Below are 22174 nucleotides of genomic sequence, written 5' to 3' on the forward strand. Positions count from 1 at the left end.
CGGACCTGCCGGACTCAGACTGTCCCCAGACTCTGAGTATTCGGGTCATGGGGTCCCCAAACCTCCTCCTGCTGCTCTCGGGGTCCCTGGTCCTGACAGCGATATGGGCGGGTGAGTGCGGGTCGGGAGGGAAAGGCCTCCGCGGGGAGGAGCGAGGGGACCCGGCGGGGGCGCAGGACCCCGGGGAGGGCGAGTGTTCACCCTCCTGTCGGTACCCCTGCTCTGTCCTGGCCCCTTTTCCGTTTCCCGGGATCCACGCGGGTAAGGGTCACGTGTCTCAGCACCCGTCCGTCCCCAGGTTCCCACTCTATGAGATATTTCAGCACCGCCGTGTCCCGGCCCGGCCGCGGGGAGCCCTGGTTCATCGAAGTCGGCTACGTGGACGACACGGAGTTCACGGGGTTCGACAGCGACGCTGCAAACCCGAGGGCGGAGCCGCGGGCGCCGTGGATGGAGCAGCCGTGGGTGGAGCAGGAGCACCCGCAGTATTGGGATCGGCATACGCGTTGCGCCAAGGACCTCGCACAGGCTTTGCGAGTGAACCTGATCGCCCTGCGCGGCTACTACAACCAGAGCGAGGACGGTGAGCCACGCGGGCGGGTCCCGGTCACGACCCCATCCCCACGGACGGGCCGGGGTCGCCCGAGTGTCAGGGTCCGAGCTCCACCCGAGACTGCGGGACCTCCCACCCCACCCGGGAAGAGCCCGCGGGGACTATGACCCGGTTTCTTTTTGGGTTTAGGTTTAATCCCCGCGGTCGGGGCGGGGACGGGGCCGAGTGGGCGGGGCTGACCGCGGGGCGGGGTCAGGGTCTCACACCCTCCAGGGGATGCATGGCTGCGAAATGGACTCCGAGGGGCGCTTCCTCCGCGGGTACAGTCAGTTCGCCTACGACGGAACCGACTACCTCGCCCTGAACGAGGACCTGCGCTCCTGGACCGCGGCCGACGAGGCGGCTCAGATCACCCGGCGCAAGTGGGAGGAGATCGGTGGGGCTGAGCACGACAAGAACTACCTAGAGGGCAGGTGCATGGAGTGGCTCCGCATTTACCTGGAAAGGGGGAAGGAGACGCTGCAGCGCGCAGGTACCAGGGCCGCGGGGCTCCCTCCTCTCCCCTCGGGCTGCGGCTCCTACACGGAGACAGGAAATGGACCGGGGTCAGAACACCCTCCTTTGGGTCAGGACATTGAGTCCCCTGGGTTTTCATATCTGGGACCAAAGAGTGGCAGGCACCCCCTTCTCTCAGGGACAATTAGGTGCAGTCTCTCTGGGTTGGAGGGGAGACCAACCCTGAACTAACCCATCAGCAGTTCCCCTTGACCCTGGCAGTGGCCCTGGGACCCATGGGGACTTTCTCCCTCAGGCCTTGTTCTCTGTTCCCACCCAGTGTGTCTGAGGTCCGACTTGGCTTTTCTGGGTCATTTGGCCTCCACACAGGTCGGGACTAGAAACCCCTTTTCTCCCCTCAGAGACCTGCCTCCCACCCTGGGCTGTGCACTCTGACTCTAGAACTTTCCTGACCATAGAAGATCATCCTAGGCTCCTTTGTCCAGGCTGGTGTCTGGGTTTTGTGCTCCCTCCCCCACCCCAGCTGTCCTGTCCACTCTCAGGATGGTCACAGGAGTGCTGCTGGAGTGGCCCATGAGGGATGAAAAGTTCCTGAATTTCTCACCCTTCTCCTCAGACCCCCCAAAAACATACCTGACCCACCACCCCATCTCTGACCATGAGGTCACCCTGAGGTGCTGGGCCCTGGGCTTCTACCCTGCGGAGATCACCCTGACCTGGCAGCGTGACGGGCAGGACCTGACCCAGGACATGGAGCTTGTGGAGACCAGGCCTGGGGGGGATGGGACCTTCCAGAAGTGGGCGGCCATGGGGGTGCCCCCTGGAGAGGAGCAGAGCTACACGTGCCATGTGCAGCACGAGGGGCTGCCCGAGCCCCTGACCCTGAGATGGGGTGAGGAGGGGCGTGGGCACAGAGCCTCTTCTCAGGGAGCAGGGGCCTCTGGAGGACTTCAGCAGGGTCAGGGCTGTGGCCAGGGGTCAGGGCCCTCACCTTCCCTTCCCTTCCCTTCCCAGAGCCTCCTCAGGCCACCATCCCCACTGTGGTCACCATTGCTGTCCTGGTCCTCCTTGGAGCTGTGGTCACTGGAGCTGTGGTGGGGGGAGCTGTGATGTGGAGGAGGACGCACCAAGGTAGGGAAGGGTGGGGTCTGAGTTTCTTGTCCCACAGGTTTCGGGCCCAGGAAAAAGTGTGTCCACTTTATTAACGGAAAGTACTGTGTCCATGTGTGTGCTTGCCAGGTCTGGCGAGGTTTGCTCTTACTACTCGTTAGTGAGGCATGTGTGAACATGAGGGACAGATTTATCACCTTGATGAGTCTGGTGACGGGGACCTGGTCCCCAACACTAACAGGTCAGAGGGGAGAGTCCTGCTGAGGACAGACCTCCTGGAGGATGGTTGGTCCAGTCCCCACACATGTACTTTTCTTTGGTTTCCTGATTCTGCCCTGGGTCTGTACTCACAGTTCTGGAAACTTCTCTGGGGACCAGGACTAGGGGTTCCTTTAGGACCTCATAGCCCTGCTTCCTCCCTGGTCTCTCAGGGATGTTTTTTTCCTGCAAGTGGGAGAGGAGGGAGCTACGCTCAGGCTGCCAGTCAGTGCAGAGGGGGTGACCATGTGACCCAGTGACAATGCAAATGGGAGCCGTGGAGGACCTCACCCCCCATAGTTCCAACATTAGTCTCCTGTCCTGGGGGCTTTGACCAAGTTCTGTTGTTCTACCCCAGGCAGTGACAGTGCCCAGAGCTCTGATGTGTCTCTCATGATTTGTAAAGGTGAGACCCTTACTTGGGTAGTGGTTGGGGCAAAGGTGACAGGTCTAGGTAATAGGCCTTTTCTGGGATATTTTGAGCATGAAGTGGGTGGGCTATTTAGAATGTCACCAATTACAACAACTCACCTGAATTTATTCATGATTATTTTCTACAGCGTGAGACAGCTGCCTTGTCAGGGATTGAATGACAAAAGATGCTTCACACACACATCCGCCAACCCTGTTTGTGACTTCAGGAACCTCTCACTTCTTTTTGTGCAAAGAGCAGCTGAACGTGTCTGCCTTCCTGTCAGCATAATGTGAGGGGTGGGCGGCTGGCCCACCCCTGTCCCAGGTCCCCTCCCCACACTTCCCTGTCCAGCAGAGGGGGGCTGGGCCCTCCCCATCCCTGTCTGTACTTCGTGGAGCACTGAGCTGCAGCTCCTTACTCCCTTATTGAAATAAGACTCTGGGTGGGAATTAGTTTTTTCAGTTCTTGCCATGGAGTGTTGATTAGTTAATTAGAGGAGAAAACCGTCAAGTTTGAGAGGAAATAAATGGGAGCACTGAGAACTTTCCAGAACCCGTGTATCTGCTGTGCTGAGTCTGTTGCAGGGACAGGAGAGGCTGTGAGGACCGAGCGTGGTCGGACCTGTGCCCAGTCGGTGCTCAGTGCTGAGAGCAGCTCAGCAGTCGGTATACAAAAAAGGAGGGCACTGCAGCTCTTAAGAAAAAACACACAAGCCCTGGTCAGCTAGCCCAGCAGTAGAGCGTCAACCTGGCATGTGGTAACCTCAGGTTCAATTCCCAGCCAGGGCACACAGGAGAAGCACCCATCTGCTTCTCCACCCTTCCTCCTCTCCTTACTCTCTGTCCCTCTCTTCCCCTTCTGCAGCCAAGGCTCCAATGAAGCAAAGTTGGCTCAGGCACTGAAGATGGCTCCATGGCTTCCACCTCAAGTGCTAGAATAGCTCCAGTTGCAATGGAGCAACACCCCAGATGGGCAGAGCATCACCCCATGGTGGGCATGCCCGGTGGATCTAGGTCAGGCCCATGTGGGCATCTGTCTCTCTGCCTCCCTGCTTCTCACTTCAGCAAAAAGAAAGAAAAAGAAAGAAAGAAAGAAAGAAAGAAAGAAAGAAAGAAAGAAAGAAAGAAAGAAAGAAAGAAAAGAAAAGAAAAGAAAGAAAAGACACAACATACAGAAAAAATGGGTACATGCAACTCCAAGCCTCTACGACTGAGAGCCCAGATCTCTGCAGCCTCATCAAACTTATTCGTGTCTTTGATCAAGTAAATTAGCAGAGCCTGGGTCAGATTAGCCTAGAATGGATCCAGGTGCAGAACTAATCCTTTCAGGTGTGCAGGGAATGGCTACGGGGATCAGCTGCTTCCTATAAACCAGGGGTCCCCAAACTAAGGCCCGCAGGCCACATGTGGCCCCCTGAGGCCATGTATCTGGCCCCGCCCCACTTCCGGAAGGGGCACCTCTTTCACTGGTGGTCAGTAAGAGCATAGTTCCCATTGAAATACTGGTCAGTTGATTGATTTAAATTTACTTCTTCTTTATTTTAAATATTGTATTTGTTCCTGTTTTGTTTTTTTTACTTTAAAATAAGGTATGTGCAGTGTGCACAGGGATTTGTTCATAGTTTTTTTTATAGTCCGGCCCTCCAACGGTCTGAGGGACAGTGAACTGGCCCCCTGTGTAAAAAGTTTGGGGACCCCTGCTATAAACAGTCACAGTAGTGCTGGTCAGAGCAGCGTTCTGCCCCCACAGGACTTGGCGTTCCAAAGTCCACACCAGAGATGGTCTCAGGGCAGCATCCTAATCTCTGGCCATTTTCTTGCATGTCCCCCTTTTTGTTTTTGTATAGCCAGGTAAGCAGTTTTTGCAGCCTCTCTCTGTACTGATTGTCTGAGGCTTTGTTGTGAGCATCTGAGGACTAAAGAAAACATATTAAAATAATACATATCCTAATGAGACCTCCCAATAATCCAGTACCCCATTGTTTTATCCGAGAAATAGAATTAAGGGCTTGCAGACCATCAGCAATGCCACGCACAGTGTTAATTAGACACACTCCATCATAAAGTCTCCCGGGAATTGCAAGTCTCATTCTCCTTGCTACAGTCTGGAACTGCATACCCCCTAGGGGCCCAGTTGACCACAGCTCCATAGGAACCAGTAAGTAGCAAACACTATCAGGCCCGCGACAATCTACTGAGTGCATTTTCTCAGTGGATGGAGTCCAACGTGCAGGCGTGGTCAGCTGTAGCATTGCCTGCAGCTAAGGGTCCTGGAAGATTAGTAAGTGAACGAATATGAGTGATACAGAAAAGGAAGTGGCGTTGTCAGACAGTTTGATGTAATTGAAAATAAAGATTAGTAAGAGGTTGTGGTGAAGAAGGTTTTAACAAAGCTGTTTCAATCATCCTTGTGACTTGTACTACATAAGCAAATTACTAACAATGTTAACTGGATTGGGAAAATCCTGCAAAGCAGAAATAACAGCATATAATTCAGCTTAAGCAGAAAAACCTGGGGTGGACATATGTTTCTATATCACCCGGGTACAGCCAGTATGTCCACTACCAGAGCCCTCAGGAAAGATGGTGGGACATTAGATAAAGGATCCATCCGGGTGATATGAGGTAGAATCCATTGAGCGTGCCTCAGGAACTGGAAAAAGAGGGTGTTTTGGATAATGATTATCAATAATCCCTGGGAAATAGGCAAAAGCTCTCTGCCAGTGTAAATGATTCTGAAAACAAGAAGAAACGTCAGCTCTTGTTAAGGGAACGATGATCGTAGATGGATCACATCCCACAAGTTGTGGAATCTGTTCTCTTCCTTTGAGAATAAGTGAGGACATGAGATCAAGCTGGGGAGAGAGATTTGATGGTAGAATTAGGTAAGAATAGCCATTCAACTAATTCATCATGCTGAACAATAACACCTGTAGCAGAGACCAGGACAGACTGTTGAATCTTTTCAGGTGCATTTTCAAGCCAATAATTAGCACCTGTTTCTCTAAAGGAGCGTAGGCTTTAATTCTTCTTGGTTTCCTACTGGTACAAGTATACCATCCATATAAAGGATGATATATCATGAGGGAATTGTGACCGAACAGGTTCCAGGGCTTTAGCTACAAAGTTTTCACAGATAGTAGTAAGCTGGTAAGCATGCCTTGCGGCAACACCTTCCACTGAAATCTTTTCACTGGCTCTTTAGCATTCAGGGAAGGTACAGAAAAGGCAGATTTTTCTCGATCTTGCCTTCCTGTGTCAAAGGTATAGTGAAAAACAATCTTTTAAATCAATCACTATTACTGGCCATTCCTTAGGTAGTAAAGATGGGTTTGGTAACCCTGGTTGTAAAGCTCCCATAGGTTAAATTACTGAGTTTACTGTGTAAATCTGTCAAAAACCCACTTTCCTGATCTTTTCTTAATCACAAACACTGGAGAATTCCATGGGCTAAATGATCTCTCTGTATGTCCTTTTTCTAATGGCTCTAATACTAATTCTTGAAGAGCCTCCAATCTCTCCTTAGCTAACGGCCACTGTTCAGTCCAAACAGGCTTATCTGCTGTCCATTTTAAAGGCACTGCTTGGGGTTTAGAGAGGAGGCTTTTGTGAACAGCAGCCGCTAGAGAAAATGCGACGGGTTCTCTGTTCCTTGTCTGTGGCTTCTTGTTTCAGGCTGTGAGGACACTGTAATGCCTTGATGTTTACCAATGCCACTCTCTCCGTAACTGTCACTGGAAAAGCCATTTGTGATGCATCCTAATGGGAGAGCTCCCAGAAGGAGCTCTTTCTGGGCCTGTAATATTCCTTTCTGAAGAGCTGGTAATGAGGCGTTGACTCTCTAGATACAAAACAGGCGGAGGAGGGGGCGGCAAAGGTTCTGCAAAATCAATGAAAGGAGCAGATGGTGAGAAGGTTTGTCACCCTTCGGAGCACTTTCAGGCTCAGTGTATTTAATCTTCCCACGTTCTTCATCTCCCTCGTCGTCATCATCATCATCGGCGGCAGCATCATATAGTAAAGGTTCTAAAACGGATTTGACTAAGTGCCAAGTTCACCAGATAGTAACCAGTAATGGAACACCTTGAACATATAATTTTATGGCTCCTTTCCTCCCTTTCCCCGTCGTGTAAATCTAGACTTCCTAAAGCAGGAACCAAGTGCAGTGCTTCTCAGTCACTTGTGATCATTCTGAAGTTTCCTTCGCTGCTTTAGCCCCGCCAGCCGTCAACAGCTGTTTTAGGAGACAGACATAGGGACAGCACTTAACAACACTGTCTCCACTGTCCCCGTTCCCCCTGGTCACCCTGTATTTTCCCGAGGACGTCGTTACCACTTTCCTGTGACGGATGGAACCAGAGCCTCTGTTTCCCCTCAGGGCCCAGCAGTCATTTCCTTACTGTATTTATCACCCTGGCGATTCTTCTTCCAATTGTGCTACTGTTTCAAACGGTCCCTGTTTGGGCGCCACTTGCTGAGGTCAGCTTGGCCATGGGTGTGCACGAGAGGAAGACACTGCAGGACTTAAGAAAAAACACAAAAGACACAAAATAGTGAAAAGATGGGCACAGGGGACTCCCAGCCTCCAGGACTGAGAGCCCAGATCTCTGGGGCCTCATCGTATTTATTGGTGTCTACTCATTAAGCAGATTAGTAGAGCCTGGGTCAGATTAGTCTATGATGGATTCGGGTGCAGAGAAAAATCATTAACAAATACCTTTCAGGTATGCAGGAAAAGGCCATAGGGATCAGCTGCCCCCACAAAACGTGGCTTCCAAAGTCCACACCAAAGACCTGTCTCAGGGGCAGCATCCTAATCTCTGGCCATTTCCCCACACCCCTTCCCTCCATCACATGGATGTGGTCACACTTCTGAAGCCCTCTGGACACCATTGATAAGGGTTTTGTTTTTTTTTTAAGTTTCCCTATACGGACATGATGGATTAAATCATTGGCTATTGGGGATTGAACTCCCAGCGGTTTGGGGAGTGAGGCTGAAAGTGCCGACCCTCTGAGCAAGCTTGGTCTCTGGTGACCAGCCCTATCCTGAAACTACCCAGGACCCTCAGCCACGGGCCATCTCATGAGCATCCCAGGAGATTCTGAGGGTTTTATGAGCTCTGTGCCAGGAACCAGGGTGAAGACCAAATAGTTTCCATTATATCACAGGTGTTTGACCACAGACCCATTGATAGAAAATGTATCATAGCAGTTAAGGTTTGATTGAGGCCAACACTCAAAGTTAAAAACTATTATGGCCCAGGGAGTTAACCAGGTGAGGAAGGGTAACCCAGATTCCCAAAGCATCATACGTTTTATTCCCACACAGAGATAAAACTATTGTTCTAAAGGCTGGCACATTACTGGAGTCCCATTCAGTCACTAACAATTAGTCCAGTCCAGCATCTAAATAAGGATATTAACATGGCCAAAAAATTATAAAAATTGCTCACAATTTTTGGTCAGAGGGGAAATTCAAATTAAGTCATATGTGCTATTGCTGCACCCCTCCCAGAATGGTTACAATGAAAACCTTAGACAAAATCCATTGTTGGCAAGGAGTAGGAGTAATTTAGTCTCTCATGTACTGCTAGTGTGAGTCAGTTGATTTAAATCTTTGAGACATGCTTTGGTAGAAGTTACTACACCCAGACACTGCCTCACCCTGTGACCCAGCATGTCCACTCCTAGTTGTATACCCAGTAGACGTGCACACGTGTGTGTGACGAATGGTGTGAAGAAGTTGTTCATAGCAGCAGAGTTTGTAAACCTGGGTATAACAAATGCTCAGAGGCTACACAGGACACGGTGTGTGGTCTGTTCACATAATAAAATTCTCCGTGGCCGTAACAGTGAATATACTACACCCTCACAGCCACAGGGATGAGACCCAGGACACAACGCTGAGTGAGAGCCAGGTGCCCAGGGGCGTCCACTGTACTGTTCCATTCTATCACACCTGACGGGACTCCCTGTGCTGTGAGACCTCAAGATGGTGGGTACTCGGGGTGGGTGGGGGGAGGTTATGACTGAATAATAACAAAGAGGACTTCCGGGATGCTGGGAATGTTCCGTGGGTGTTGTTTATCGCAACGCTCACTCTGTGAAAATCCACTGTGCACGTATGATCTGTCCACCTGTCTCTGTGGGTGTCGTCCTTCATGTCCTTCATGAGAGTATACTTTTCTGGAGATTTGAACTAATTCTCTTTAACCCACATAGAGTTATCCTACTGAAACCTTTAGAAATGCTGGGATATAAAACTCCAGAGTAAGTTCCTGTGATTTCAGACCCAGGAGGAGAAGGCAGAGCAGGACCAGGGGGCCTGGGAGCTGATGCTGCACAGCTCGGGAAGGACTGTCAGCCAGGACGGGGGTCAGTCCTGAACAGACCCGGGAGGGGAGTGTGAAAGGCGCCCCTGAGTAGGACACAGTGACTCATGGACAGGGGCTACCGGGTGGGCGGGCCGGTCATGAACGTGAGGAAAACTGACCCAGAACACGGAGAGGTGGAGGAGAGCTGTGCTCAGGACCCCTTGCTGTGGGCGGAGTGGGTGGAGGTCCCGGTGTGCACGTGGAGGCAGCGGAGGGTGCCCGTGTGGAGGGGCTGCTTGTCTGGGGTGGGGGAGGCCGTGATGGATGGGGTCACGTGGCCCCTCCAGGCACCCAGGGCTGCTCGGGTTAATCCTCATCACTGAGCCTCCAGGGCGGGTCCTCCTGTGGGAAATTCTCCTACAAACTTAACCCTTTATGAGGGATATCATGGCCAGCCTCTTATGTTTATGAGCCCAGTTCAAGGGGCTTACAGGCTTTTCTGTGGAACTTACACCCTCTGTCTCATTTTCAAAGAAATTACTAAAAATCTACAGGGAAAGCACGGTACTATTATCCCTGTGCCATAAATAATAGCACACACCCAGAAAAGGGGGGAATATAAGGCCAGATTAATTCAAAAGATTAAAGGGGGAAGTGTCGTTGTGTCTTTCCTTTGCAGTGACTTTGTCAACCCGCAGCTGTTGGTCTTCACTGCAGTGACTCTATCAACCAGTAGCCATCGATCTTCTTTTGCTGTGACTTTGTCAATCAGCAGTTGTGGATCTTCTTCTGCTGTGACTTAGTTAGCCAGCATTAGTGGATCGGCTCCCGACACCCTCTCTCCTCCCCAACATCCCCTAATCCATCATCAGATCAGAGCCCCCACTCCCCTCATTGTAGATAATCCCTGGGGATCCCCACTTCTTTTAGGTCCTGGCTCACTGTCACCCTCCCCAGAGTGTCACCTCCTTGATCTTAGTGATTTCAACCTAATCAGATGTGGAAGGATGAACAGTGGTCCCCAAAGATGTCCAGCCTGAATCCTTGCAGCCTGTGGACAGGCTTCCTTACATGGCAAAGGGACTTGGTGATGTAATGAAGGTTAAGGACCTTAGGACAGGGAGACCATCCTGGATCACCTGGCTGGGACCAATCACATCACATAAACCTAAAAGCAGAGAGGTTTCTCTGGCTGGAGTCAGAGATGCTGCAGGAGAGATGAGGGTGAGGGGAGGCAGAGAGGTTCCACGTGGGGGAAGGATTGTGTGTGCTGTGGGGGACATGTTCCAGGACTGAAGACATCCTCTGGAGCTCAGGGTGGCTCCAGCTGACACCCAGCAAGGAAACAGGGACTCAGTCTCACATCTGCAAGAATCTGAGTTCAAACAACACAGTGAATGAGCTTGGCAGTGGATTCTTCCAGAGCCCCAGTGAGGGGCAGAGACCTGCTGACCCCTTAATCTTAGTCCAGTGAGGACATGTCAGATGTGTAACCTGCACAACCGTGAGTAATAAAGGGCTGCTGTTTAAAGCCACTCGGTTTGTGGTCACTTTACAGCAGGGACAGAACACACACAGCAGAGGATGCTCAGTCCCTGGCTCCTCACTTCCCTGAGCTCCTCTCCTCCATGACCTTCTGCTCTGCTCTTCCTGGGCCCCCTCCCTTGTCACCCCCTAGACTTGTCATTGCCAATAACCCAGCCCTCCCACAGTCTCCATGCCATGCTTCCCACGCTCTGCCCTCCATGTCCCTACTCACCCCGCAGGGCGGCCTAAGCTCTGGAAACACTGGTGCGATTATTTGATCACATGTGTAATGTAATGTCAGCAAACCATTCATCACAAACGTGCCTGTTTCCCAGGGCTAAGTCCACCCTGTGCTACATCACCTCCCACAATCCTTTGTGTCCACTGGGATCCCAGGTTATTATCCTACCATCTAGTCACTGTCCCTCACCCCTCGATGTCCTCTCCTCCCTCCTCACTCATCTTCAATTCCATGAGACAGCATTTCTATCCCTCCCTTGGTCTCCCTTGCCTTGTCACCCTTGCTTGGAAAACTACACAGCCAGGAAATTCTACCTCTGCCCTCCCTGCACCTGCCCCGTGCAGCTACAGGAGGCTGGAGACAACACAGACACGTGGATGCTGTCACGTTAACATCATGACTCAGACCACAAGGGGGTCCACACTGCTGCCCACAATCATCCTGTCCCTGCACGGCTCCCTCAGTCTCCCCCATCCTCTGCTCAAACATCCACCCTCCTTCCCCATCTCATTACTGCCAGTGACCTTGTTTCCTGCTTCACTGAGAAAACTGGACACATTAGAAGACGATTATTACAGATTTCCAACACCGTCTACTTGGAGACGTCACCACAGGTGAGCTGTCCACACTCCTAGCCAGAGCCGTCCCTCTGCTGGTGCTCGAGGCCTCATCCCTTCTCATCTATGTAAAGGTGCTGGTCCAGCAGTTCTTCCCTTTTCCTCTCTTGTCATTTTCTTCTCCTCTAGGTCACATGGTAGCGTGAGAATGCACACCCAGACCTCAGCCTGAGGGAGCACAACTGACCAATGACCCCGCTGCTATGCTCTCAAACCTACTGCCCCATTTGTTTTGGGACCTCCTTTCTCTCAGGCTTCTTTCTGTCAAAGATTGAGAGCAGCAGGGAAACTGAGGCAGGACTATTGCCCCTCTGAAGGCTGACTTAGGCTCCAGGCTCCCTGACACCCTCTCTGAACTTTCCTTACTCTGCCCTGGGTCTGGGACGCCTCCAGCCAACCTCCCTTCTCTCTCTCCATCATTTGGATGACCTCATTGAGCACTTGTAACTTTGAGGACATACATGCTCCTGTTGAAATGCACAGTGACACACGGCTTCCCTGGGCTTCTCTGTATTGAGGACGTGGGGGACTCACAGACAAACTCAGAGCTACTGAATAAAGGTCATTTCACAATGTAACAATCCTGAGTCACAGACACACTGTGTGGGAAATAGAATTCAGGAGCTTTGTGAGTCTGACTGCAGGCAGGTGTCCCCAAACTAAGGCCAGCAGGCTGAATGCCGCCCCCTGAGACCATTTATCCGGCTCCCCACCGCATTTTCGGAAGGGGTACCTCTTTCATTGGTGGTCAGTGAGAGGAGCACTGTATGTGGCAGCCCTCCAATGGTCTGAGGAATAGTGAACTGGCCCCCTGTATAAAAAGTTTGGGGACCCCGGTAGACATAATTCTGTACCAAGGGGCCAAATCACTTCTTTACAGATCAGCTTCCTGATGTTCAGGGTTTCCAAGACTGTGCTCCCCACTGGGGTTCACAGACAACAGGGAGACTGGTCTCTGAGGATCTCCATTTCGTGTTTTCAGACACAGCTCCTCCAGGGTTAAGAGAAACCCCTGTCCCTCCACCTCCATTCCCAGGGCGAGCTCACTCTCTGACATCAGGTTCCCTGGGGTGAGTTTTCTTCTAGAAGAGTCCAGGGGGAGAGATAAGGGGTGGGAGGCAGGGAGTCCATTTCAGGGGGAGGGATTCCCGGAAGAGAAGAGGAGGAAGGGCCAGGGCGCAGCCTGGGGGTCTCTCCCTGGTTTCCTCACACAGCCCCTGGGCCAGGACTCAGGGAGACAGGGTGACAAAGAGCTCTCCGCGCAGAAGGAGGGGTCAGGGCACAGTCCTGGGTCCCCAGGCCTGGCTCTCAGGGTCTCAGCCAGAGGGTGGAGTCTGCAGGAGAAGGTGTGTGTCTGGGAGTCAACATCAGCCAGGGTCACTTCTCCATCTCACGGCCTGTGTCGGATCCCTCTTTCTGGATACTCATGATGAGTCCCCAAATATCACTCCCATTGGGTGTCCAGTTTCTACCGTATCCAACCAGCGTCCCTAGATCTCTGTTTATAGTGTCTCCGCTGACCTGCCAGACTCACATTGTCCCCAGACTATGCGTATTATGGTCATGGGGTCCCCAACCCTCCTCCTGCTGCTCTCGGGGTCCCTGGTCCTGACCCCGACCTGGGCAGGTGAGTGCGGGGCGGGAGGGAACGGCCTCTGCGCGGAGGAGCGAGGCGACCTGGCGGGGGCGCAGGACCGCGGGGAGGGCGCGTGTCCACCGTCCCGTCTTGACCCCTGCTCTGTTCCGGCCATTGTCCTTCCCCTGGGACCCACGCAGGTAAGGGTCGCGTGTTTCAGCCACTCCTTGTCCTCAGGTCCCCACTCGATGAGATATTTCATCACCGCCGTGTCCCGGCCCGGCCGCGCGGAGCCCCGGTACATGGAAGTCGGCTACGTGGACGACACGCAGTTCGTGCGGTTCGACAGCGACGCCGCGAGCCCGAGGATGGAGCCGCGGGCGCCGTGGATGGAGCAGCCGTGGGTGGAGCAGAAGGACCCGCAGTATTGGGACCGCGAGACGCGGCGCGCCAAGGGCAACGCACAGACTTCCCGAGTGAACCTGAACTCCCTGCGCGGCTACTACAACCAGAGCGAGGACGGTGAGCCACGCGGGCGGGTCCCGGTCACGACCCCATCCCCACGGACGGGCCGGGGTCGCCCGAGACCGCGGGACCCCTCACCCCACCCAGGAGGAGCGCGCGGGACTCTGACCCGATTTCTATTCGCTTTCTGTTTAATCCCCGCGGTCGGGGCGGGGTCAGGGTCTCACACCCTCCAGGGGATGGCTGGTTGCGAAGTGGACCCGGACGGGCGCCTCCTCCGCGGGTACTGGCAGTACGGCTACGACGGTACCGACTACCTCGCCCTGAACGAGGACCTGCGCTCCTGGACCGCGGCCCACGCGGCGGCTCAGATCACCCGGCGCAAGTGGGAGGAGGCCGGTGTGGCTGAGCAGCAGAGGAGCTACCTGGAGGGGGAGTGCGTGGAGTGGCTCCGCCTTTACCTGGAAAAGGGGAAGGAGACGCTGCAACGCGCAGGTTCCAGGGCCGCGGGGCTCCCTCCTCTCCCCTCGGGCTGCGGCTCCTACACGGAGACAGGAAATGGACCGGGGTCAGAACACCCTCCTTTGGGTCGGGACATTGAGTCCCCTGGGTTTTCAAATTCGGGATCAGACAGCGACTCCCCCTTCTCTCAGGGACAATTAGGTGCAGTCTATCTGGGAGGGAGGGGAGACCAACCCTGAAATAACCCGTCCGCGGCTCCCCTTGACCCTGGCAGTGGCCCTGGGACCCATGGGGACTTTCTCCCTCAGGCCTTGTTCTCTGTCCCCACCCAGTGTGTCCCAGGTCCGACCTGGCTTTTCTGAGTCATTTGTTCTTCACCCAGGTCGGGACCAGAAATCCCTTTTCTCACCTCAGAGACCTGACTTCCACCCTGGGCTGTGTCCCTCTGACTCTAGAACCTTTCAGACATTAAGAGATAACCCCAGGTGCCTCTGTCCAGGCTGCTGTCTGGGTTTTGTGCTCCCTCCCCCACCCCACCTGACCTGTCCACTCAGGATAGTCATGAGTGCTGCTGGAGTGGCCCATGACAGATGCAAAGTTCCTGAATTTTCTCACCCTTCTGTTCAGACCCCCCAAAGGCACACGTGACCCACCACCCCATCTCTGACCGTGAGGTCACCCTGAGGTGCTGGGCCCTGGGCTTCTATCCTGCGGAGATCACCCTGACCTGGCAGCGTGACGGGCAGGACCTGATCCAGGACACTGAGCTTGTGGAGACCAGGCCTGCGGGGGACGGGAGCTTCCAGAGGTGGGCGGCCGTGGGGGTGCCCCCTGGAGAGGAGCAGAGCTACACGTGCCATGTGCAGCACGAGGGGCTGCCCGAGCCCCTGACCCTGAGATGGGGTGAGGAGGGGACGTGGGCACAGAGCCTCTTCTCAGGGAGCAGGGGCCTCTGGAGGACTTCAGCAGGGTCAGGGCTGCGGCCTGGGGGTCAGGGCCCTGACCTTCCCTTCCCTTCCCAGAGCCTCCTCAGGCCACCATCCCCACCGTGGTCACCATTGCTGTCCTGGTCCTCCTTGGAGCTGTGGTCACTGGAGCTGTGGTGGGAGCTGTGATGTGGAGGAGGAGGCACTCAGGTAGGGAAGGGTGGGGTCTGAGTTTCTTGTCCCACAGGGGGTTTCAAGCCCAGGAAGAAGTGTGTCCACTTCATTAATGGGAAGTACTGTCCCCACACCTGTGCTTGCCGGGTCTGGGGAGGTTTCCTAACACTGATTCTTTAGTGAGGCATGTGTGAACATGAGGGACAGATTTATCACCTTGATGAGTCTGGTGATGGGGACCTGGTTCTCAGCAGTCACAGGTCAGAGGGGAGGGTCCTGCTGAGGACAGACCTTCAGAAGGATGGGTGGTCCAGTCCCCACACATGTACTTTCCTCAGGTTTCCTGATCCTGCCCTGGGTCTGCAGTCACAGTTCTGGAAACTTTTCTGGGGCTCAGGACTGGGGCTTTCTTTAGGACCTCAGGGCCCTGCCTCCTCCCTGACTCTCACGTGAGATTTTCTTCCTACAGCTTGGAGAGGAGGGAGATACACTCAGGCTGCCAGTCAGTACAAAGGGGGTGACCCTGTGACAATGTAAATGTGTGCCATGTGGAATCTCATTGTCCATAGTTCCTCCTTTTTAGTCTCCTGTCCTGGGGACTCTGACCATGTCCTGTTGTGTTCTACCCCAGGCAGTGACAGTGCCCAGGGCTCTGATGTGTCTCTCTGGGTTTGTAAAGGTGAGACCCTGATGTGGGGAGGTGTTGGAGCAGAGGGGACAGGACTGGGTAATAGGGCTTCTCGGGGACATTTTGAACATATTGAGAATGTTACCACTTACAATGACTGACCTCAGTTTGTGATTATTTCCTTCTACAGCGTGAGACAGCTGCCTTGTCGGGGACTGAGTGACGGAAGATGCTTCACACACACACAACCACCAGCCGTGTTTGTGACTTCAGGAACCTCTCACTTCTCTCTCTGCAAAGGGCATCTGAACGTGTCTGCATTCCTATCAGCATAGTGTGAGGAGGTGGGAGGCTGGCCCACCCCTGTCCCCCATGTCCCCTCCCCACACTTCCCTGTCCAGCAGAGGGGGCTGGGCCCTCCCCATCCCTGTCTGTACTTCGTGGAGCACTGAGCTGCAGCTTCTTACTCCCTCATTGAAATAAGATCCTGGTTGTGAATTTGTTTTTTCAGTTCTTGCCATGAGAGGTTGTTGGGTTAAATAAAAGAGAAGACTCTAAACTTTGAGAGGAAATAAATGGGAGCACTGAGAACTTTCCGGAACCCGTGTGTCTGCTGTGCTGAGTCTGTTGCAGGGACAGGAGAGGCTGTGAGGACCGAGTGTGGTCAGGCCTGTGCCCAATCGGTGCTCAGTACATCGTGGGCTTTGATGTGGTCACTTCTCAGTTAGGTCATCTCTCTGCTCATTTGTCCTTATATCTTCAGTAGGACCTTGTCCTAAGAGGGTCTGTGATCACAGGGACTCACCCAGGCCTTGTAACTTGTCCTAATAAAGGACCCCTCCAGGTCTGTGAGCACTGATGTCACCATATGGTTGGTCAGCCGAGGCTCAGGCCTGGGTCTACCTATCACCCCCCATCTCCTGGGTCTTTATTTGTTGTTTCTTTGTTTCTGTGGAGCAATGTTACTGTTTTTGTTCTTGTTGGGAGTTCCAGTCTCATTCTCCTCTGGGTGTCCCTGTCTGACAGCAGCAGGTGATGACTTGTCTGTCATTGTCCCACAGAGCTAAGGGGGTCCCTGCACACAGGGTCTGTGGTGTCGAGAGAAGAATTTTCAGACGCATCCTGCTCTTTCCTCCTGTTGTGGCTGATGGTTCTTTTCATGTTTTCCAAACCTTCTCAAAACAAAAAATAAAAAGATAGGCTCTGGAGTCAGCAGAGAGGAGGGATTCCTCACCTTAGAGAAGTCCCTGCTGGAATTCTCTCTGCCCGCCTGCCCTCCCCTGCCCTGCGCTCCAGGGCTGGCTCAGTGCAGACTCCAGGATGTGCAGAGCGGGGTGCACTGTAGATTTAGGGGGAGCAGCCTGGGAAAGTGCAGGTGCATTGGGGTCAGTGTGAGGGCACCTTGTGCTGCAGCCGCCACAGGACAGCTGTGGTCTGAGGCCCCATCAATAGAGACGCGTCTCTAGCGCAGGGAGCTGCCCCACACGGACCACTCAGGAACCACGACTGCATGTGTGCAGACGTGTGGCACTGTTGTTCACGTGGGGACATCACTGAAGTCAGATCAGGAACACTGCTGGCCTTGGGAGCCTGTGTCGTGTGGGGAGAGACAGGTGTGTATGAGCACAGTGAACAGGGAGGTGTCTGTGTCAGAAGGGGGGGTGTCCTGGGAAAACGCAGTGGGGAAGGCGACCCCGAGTGTGGGCTGTGGGGACAGGAAGATGGCTGTGTGATTTGGGGGGTCAGTGTGGGTCTCCCTGGGAAGGTGGCCTTGAGGAAAGGTGTGAAGGACATGAGGAATTGTCCACAAGGGTGTGAGGAGGAGTTCTGTCCAGGCAGGAACCTCCAGTGCTAATGGAGGCCTGCGTGGGAACCCACAGAGGCCCGGCCACACCCCGTGGGCCTGAGGACGTTAGAGGACACAGGCTGTGCTCTGAAGTGGGAGCCGTGCTTTGTAGCAGGAGAGGGACATGGTCTAACATTCCTTTTATTTGTTATTTTATTTTACTACTTTTTAGCGAGATAGGGATGGACAGACTGGAAGGGAGAGAGATGAGAAGCATCAACTCATACTTATGGCACCTTAGTTATTGATTGCTTTCTCTTATTTGCCTTTAGCAGGAGGGAGGGGCTTTAGCCAAGCTAGTGACACTTCTCCGAAGCTGGGGACCTTGAGCTTCAAGCCACTGACATATGGACTCAACACAGTGTCCATGGGTCATGCCTGATCCCACGTTCAAGCCAGATGAGCCCGGGTTCAAACCTGTTACCTTTGGGTTTCAAACCTGGGTCGTTAGTGTCCCAGGCCGACGCTCTCTCCACTGCGCCATCGCCTGGTCTGGTGGACGTGCCCTTTGAAGGGTCGCTGTGGCTGCTGTGCTGAGAACAGACGTGGAGGCGAGGGGGGCAGTGGGGAGCAGTGGGGTCTGTGCAGGCTCCAGGCTGGAGGTGCTTCTGTGGGGTGAGTGGTGAACGTAGTGGGCGTGGTGGGATCTGGGTCCTTCTGAGGATGGACTTGACACAGTGGTGTAAAAAATAGTAAAATCATATTTAATAAAGCAAATGAGAAAATCCTGAGAAAATCAGCTGACTGTATCTCTCAATATGCCATGAAACAAATATCTTGACCAAGGTAGGTATTCCAGGAATATAAGAGTGTTTAAACTGGAAATGTCTTAATGGAATGCACCACTTCATTAAGACTAAAGAAGACAGGGTTGATGGTATCTTACTGTGTAGAAATCACCACAGATAAATCAGTGCTCTGTCTGATTCAGCCGGTTCACACCGGTTCTTCGGAACCGATATTTACTTTCTGCTGAGCTCCGTGGACCAGTTGTTAACGTGGCACTTGTCATCAGGGTTCTCCTTAAGGTGAGTGCCTGGCAGCCGCCCCATGTGGACAGCACAAACTTACATTCCTTACCCTTTTTAATGCTCATCTGCACAGCAGTGTGTTCTAAGCACCCGTAGTAACGTTCATTCCATCCATAGGTGAAAAAATTTGGACAGAACTATGCTTGTAATATGTGTCTATTGATTGCATAAAACTCAGTATACCTTTGATGAAATACTGCATTTTAATTCCCTCACGTTTGTTACTTCAGTAAACAAACATATAACATAAAGAGACAAAGTGCCAACCAACCAGGGGTGACAAGCTGTCATTTGTGTCAGCTTTGTGTTGTGTCCCAAATTCCCCCGAGATATTATAACTCTGCTGGTGTTCCCTGATCAAGAAGCAATATAAAAATATCTTAAATAACAGTTTTATTGAATTTTAGGTGTTATTTTATATTTCTTTATAAATATTTTCAAAAACTCTGACAATCTAGTTTTGTGTTCCTCTTTTATAATTCTTATTTTAAGTATTAAATGCATGAAATAATAAACTACCTTTTGGTATATCACTTTTTTTATACTTAAAACAGTCATTAGGGCAGAGAACCGGTTGTTAAATTACTTGAATCCCCCCACTGACTTTACAGCTTCCTAACGGGTTGATCTGGGGTGAGAGAGAGAGGAGTCAAGGTCCCCAAACATCTCAGGACACAAGTAGACAGACGCTGTCAGTGGAGATGGGGAGGCTCTGGAAGGAGCATATCTGAGGGGGCATCACAGGCGTTCATTGTAACAGATGGTGGAGCTGAGACGTCTGTTAGAAATACTAGAGAGCCTGACCGGGAGGAGGTGCAGTGGGTGGAGTGTCGGACTGGGATGTGGAGGACCCAGGTTCGAAACCCCAGGGTTGCCAGCTAGAGTGCGGGCTCACCAGCTTGAGCCCAGGGGTAGCTGGCTTGAGCAGGGGGTCACTCACTCTGCTGCAGCCCCCGGTCTGAGCACATGTGGGAGGGTAATCAATGAACAAGTAAGGAGACTGAGGAGCTGCAATTAGGGGTTGATGCTTCTCGTCTCTCTCCCTTCCTGTCTGTCCCTATCTCTCTCTCTGTCTCTCTCTCTCTCTCTCTGTCACAAAAAAATTAAAAAAAGAAAGAAATACAAGATAGTTGTCTGATTGGCAGTTAGACAGATAAAGCCAGAGATGAGGAGAGATGCCTGCCAGTTGGAGAAATTTATATCACCGACAGAGGCTGTAAAGAAAGAAGGCACAGCAACTGTAAACATTCTGCTCCCCTCCAGCCACACCCGGTCTTTTACAGGTGTTACAGGTGAGTCCACTAAACCTCCCGGAAGAATCCTGCTCTTCTGCAAAATATTTGGAGAATGAGGGTATATAGAAAAAGCCAAACAACTCATTTAATAGGCATGAATAACATCGATCCTAACGCCAGTTAAAAAAGAAATAAGGAAAAAAATAGTAAAATCATATTTAATAAAGCAAATGTGAAAATCCTGAGAAAATCAGCTGACTGTATCTCTCAATATGCCATGAAACAAATACCTTGACCAAGTTAGGTATCCCAGGAATATAAGAGTGTTTAAACTTAAAAAGTCTTAATGGAATGCACCACTTCATTAAGACTAAAGAAGACAGGATTGATGGTATCTTACTGTGTAGAAATCACTACAGATGAAATCAGTGCTCCATCTGACCCACACTTCTTACTCATGTTCACATTTAAGGACCCAGGAGATTTGTTTATCCCCTCCCTGCTAGCAGGGTAATCTCTTATTCCAAGGTCATGCCTTTAATATCACTCTCAAAGTCCCTCTTGCTGAGCATGGTGACAGTCACAGGCTCCAGGGATTAGGCTTGGACATATTCCTGTGCCCGTTATTCTGCGACCACAGCTGCATGGTGACTGAATGAGGAGGTTCAACATGAGTCTAGTTCAAGTCCAGAGGTGAGAAGAGAGCATAGTGATGGTTGCACAACACTGTCTGTGCACTGTCATTGAATTGCACACTTTAAAATGGTAAAAAAAAATTGGGGGTATAAATTTTATGTTACACCTATATTTTTATTAATTTTCCAAAAGCTTGGAAATACACTGCAAACACTTCTGTGTGGTAACCTGAGGTGGCTTCAGCTCTGCCCGTCTGTCCTCTCCCATCAGGACTCATCTGCTCCTCAGAGCTGCCCTTGGTCTTCCGCCTGTGGGACCCCGTCCTTCAGAGCCCCCTCTGGCTCAGCAAGGTCTAAACCCCAAACCACCTCCTGCCTTGAATCCAAACCCTCAGGTGCAAGTCCGGGGATAATTTTCAGGGGGCGTTAGGAGATGGTCTTTTTAAAAAATTATCAGTATTATTCAAGACCTTTACTAACAGGTGCTTGCAGTTTGTTGATTTTCTAGAATGTATCAAGTTGTATAAATGAGGTTCTTTAAAATCTCAGCTTGACCAGATATGAAACAATTTAAAAAAATTTTAAAGCCTGTTGAGAATATTCAGGCTTTGTCTTTTTTCATTTTTTTTTATTTATTTATTTATTTTATTTTATTTAATTTATTTTTTTTTTTTTCTGAAGCTGGAAACAGGGAGAGACAGTCAGACAGACTCCCGCATGCGCCCGACCGGGATCCACCCGGCACGCCCACCAGGGGCGACGCTCTGCCCACCAGGGGGCGATGCTCTGCCCATCCTGGGCGTCGCCATGTTGCGACCAGAGCCACTCTAGCGCCTGAGGCAGAGGCCACAGAGCCATCCCCAGCGCCCGGGCCATCTTTGCTCCAATGGAGCCTTGGCTGCGGGAGGGGAAGAGAGAGACAGAGAGGAAAGCGCGGCGGAGGGGTGGAGAAGCAAATGGGCGCTTCTCCTGTGTGCCCTGGCCGGGAATCGAACCCGGGTCCTCCGCACGCTAGGCGGACGCTCTACCGCTGAGCCAACCGGCCAGGGCTTCATTTTTTTTAAAATCACGTTTATCATGACCAGAAAGAGGCATGTTTGGTAAAAACAACAAAAATGACAAAAAACCCCGTGCTGCATAGACGATGCAGGTGGTTCTAGTTATCTGGCGGATGGACACAAAGCCAGCCCTCAGGTCTCCAGCTCCAATCCTCTGCTCCTTTCTTGTTGCTGGGACTCCGTGTCCATGTCTTCTTGCTGCTGACTGACCCGATGAGGCAGAGAAGGTCAGCCCGCACTCACTCAGCCCGCCCTGCTCGGCCCCAGAGCAGGGAGCTCTCAGCTGGTGGACAGGCTGCTTCTGTCTCCTTGCTGCCTTGTGGTTTAGGGCTTTCTGGGCGTCTGTGTCGGTCATTGAAGTCGCCCCGGCACTGACGTGGAGGTGGCTGCTGACCTTGGGTCTCCTCTCCTTGATTTTCCTTGTCTTCGGCGTCCCCGGCCTCTCCAGGCTCTGTGGTGAGGGGGCCCCTGCGGAAACGTGGCTGTAGCCCCGATACCCACTCTGCTCACTGGTCCCCCTGCTCTCCTGCCCCGTGGTTGTCAGCGCCCTGCATCCCCTCTCCCTGCATGGGGACTGAGTACTGGGGT

At 52.3% G+C, this 22174-nt stretch overlaps 3 protein-coding genes and 1 non-coding gene across 10 annotated transcripts in view; 3 read left to right on the plus strand and 1 right to left on the minus strand.

The window, feature by feature from the left end:
• Nucleotides 1-16032, plus strand: LOC136333335 (patr class I histocompatibility antigen, A-2 alpha chain-like). Its single transcript, XM_066272396.1, has 7 exons — nucleotides 1-111; nucleotides 299-583; nucleotides 810-1085; nucleotides 1686-1961; nucleotides 2084-2200; nucleotides 2796-2843; nucleotides 15972-16032. The coding sequence occupies exons 1-7, from the start codon at nucleotides 48-50 to the stop codon at nucleotides 15974-15976; spliced, it is 1071 nt and encodes a 356-aa protein (XP_066128493.1). The 5' UTR covers nucleotides 1-47; the 3' UTR covers nucleotides 15977-16032.
• The window catches only part of LOC136331771 (saoe class I histocompatibility antigen, A alpha chain-like), a 128128-nt gene extending 112019 nt beyond the window's left edge, over nucleotides 1-16109 (plus strand). For 2 of the 5 annotated variants that reach the window (XM_066271157.1, XM_066271563.1), the window contains exon 8: nucleotides 15972-16109. In XM_066271157.1, the coding sequence (XP_066127254.1) occupies nucleotides 15972-15976 (5 nt within the window). In that variant the 3' untranslated portion in view covers nucleotides 15977-16109. Of the gene's footprint in view, nucleotides 1-2997; nucleotides 3087-15971 lie in introns of those variants that run through there. The other 3 variants (XM_066271235.1, XM_066271827.1, XM_066271384.1) reach the window with 2 other exon arrangements.
• LOC136333084 (patr class I histocompatibility antigen, A-2 alpha chain-like) overlaps nucleotides 13059-22174 on the plus strand; it is a 26257-nt gene continuing 17141 nt past the window's right edge. Inside the window, exons 1-7 of one of the 3 annotated variants that reach the window (XM_066272061.1) lie at nucleotides 13059-13177; nucleotides 13364-13648; nucleotides 13811-14086; nucleotides 14681-14956; nucleotides 15076-15189; nucleotides 15785-15832; nucleotides 15972-16053. In XM_066272061.1, coding sequence (XP_066128158.1) covers nucleotides 13099-13177; nucleotides 13364-13648; nucleotides 13811-14086; nucleotides 14681-14956; nucleotides 15076-15189; nucleotides 15785-15832; nucleotides 15972-15976 — 1083 coding nt within the window. In that variant the 5' untranslated portion in view covers nucleotides 13059-13098 and the 3' untranslated portion in view covers nucleotides 15977-16053. Of the gene's footprint in view, nucleotides 13178-13363; nucleotides 13649-13810; nucleotides 14087-14680; nucleotides 14957-15075; nucleotides 15190-15784; nucleotides 15833-15971; nucleotides 16054-22174 lie in introns of those variants that run through there. The other 2 variants (XM_066272261.1, XM_066272085.1) reach the window with 2 other exon arrangements.
• TRNAA-AGC (transfer RNA alanine (anticodon AGC)) lies at nucleotides 21503-21578 on the minus strand. The gene has a single exon. It is a non-coding gene; the product is annotated as a tRNA-Ala (tRNA).

This window comes from Saccopteryx bilineata, chromosome 1, assembly GCF_036850765.1.
Source record: "Saccopteryx bilineata isolate mSacBil1 chromosome 1, mSacBil1_pri_phased_curated, whole genome shotgun sequence".
Classification (NCBI taxonomy): domain Eukaryota; kingdom Metazoa; phylum Chordata; class Mammalia; order Chiroptera; family Emballonuridae; genus Saccopteryx; species Saccopteryx bilineata.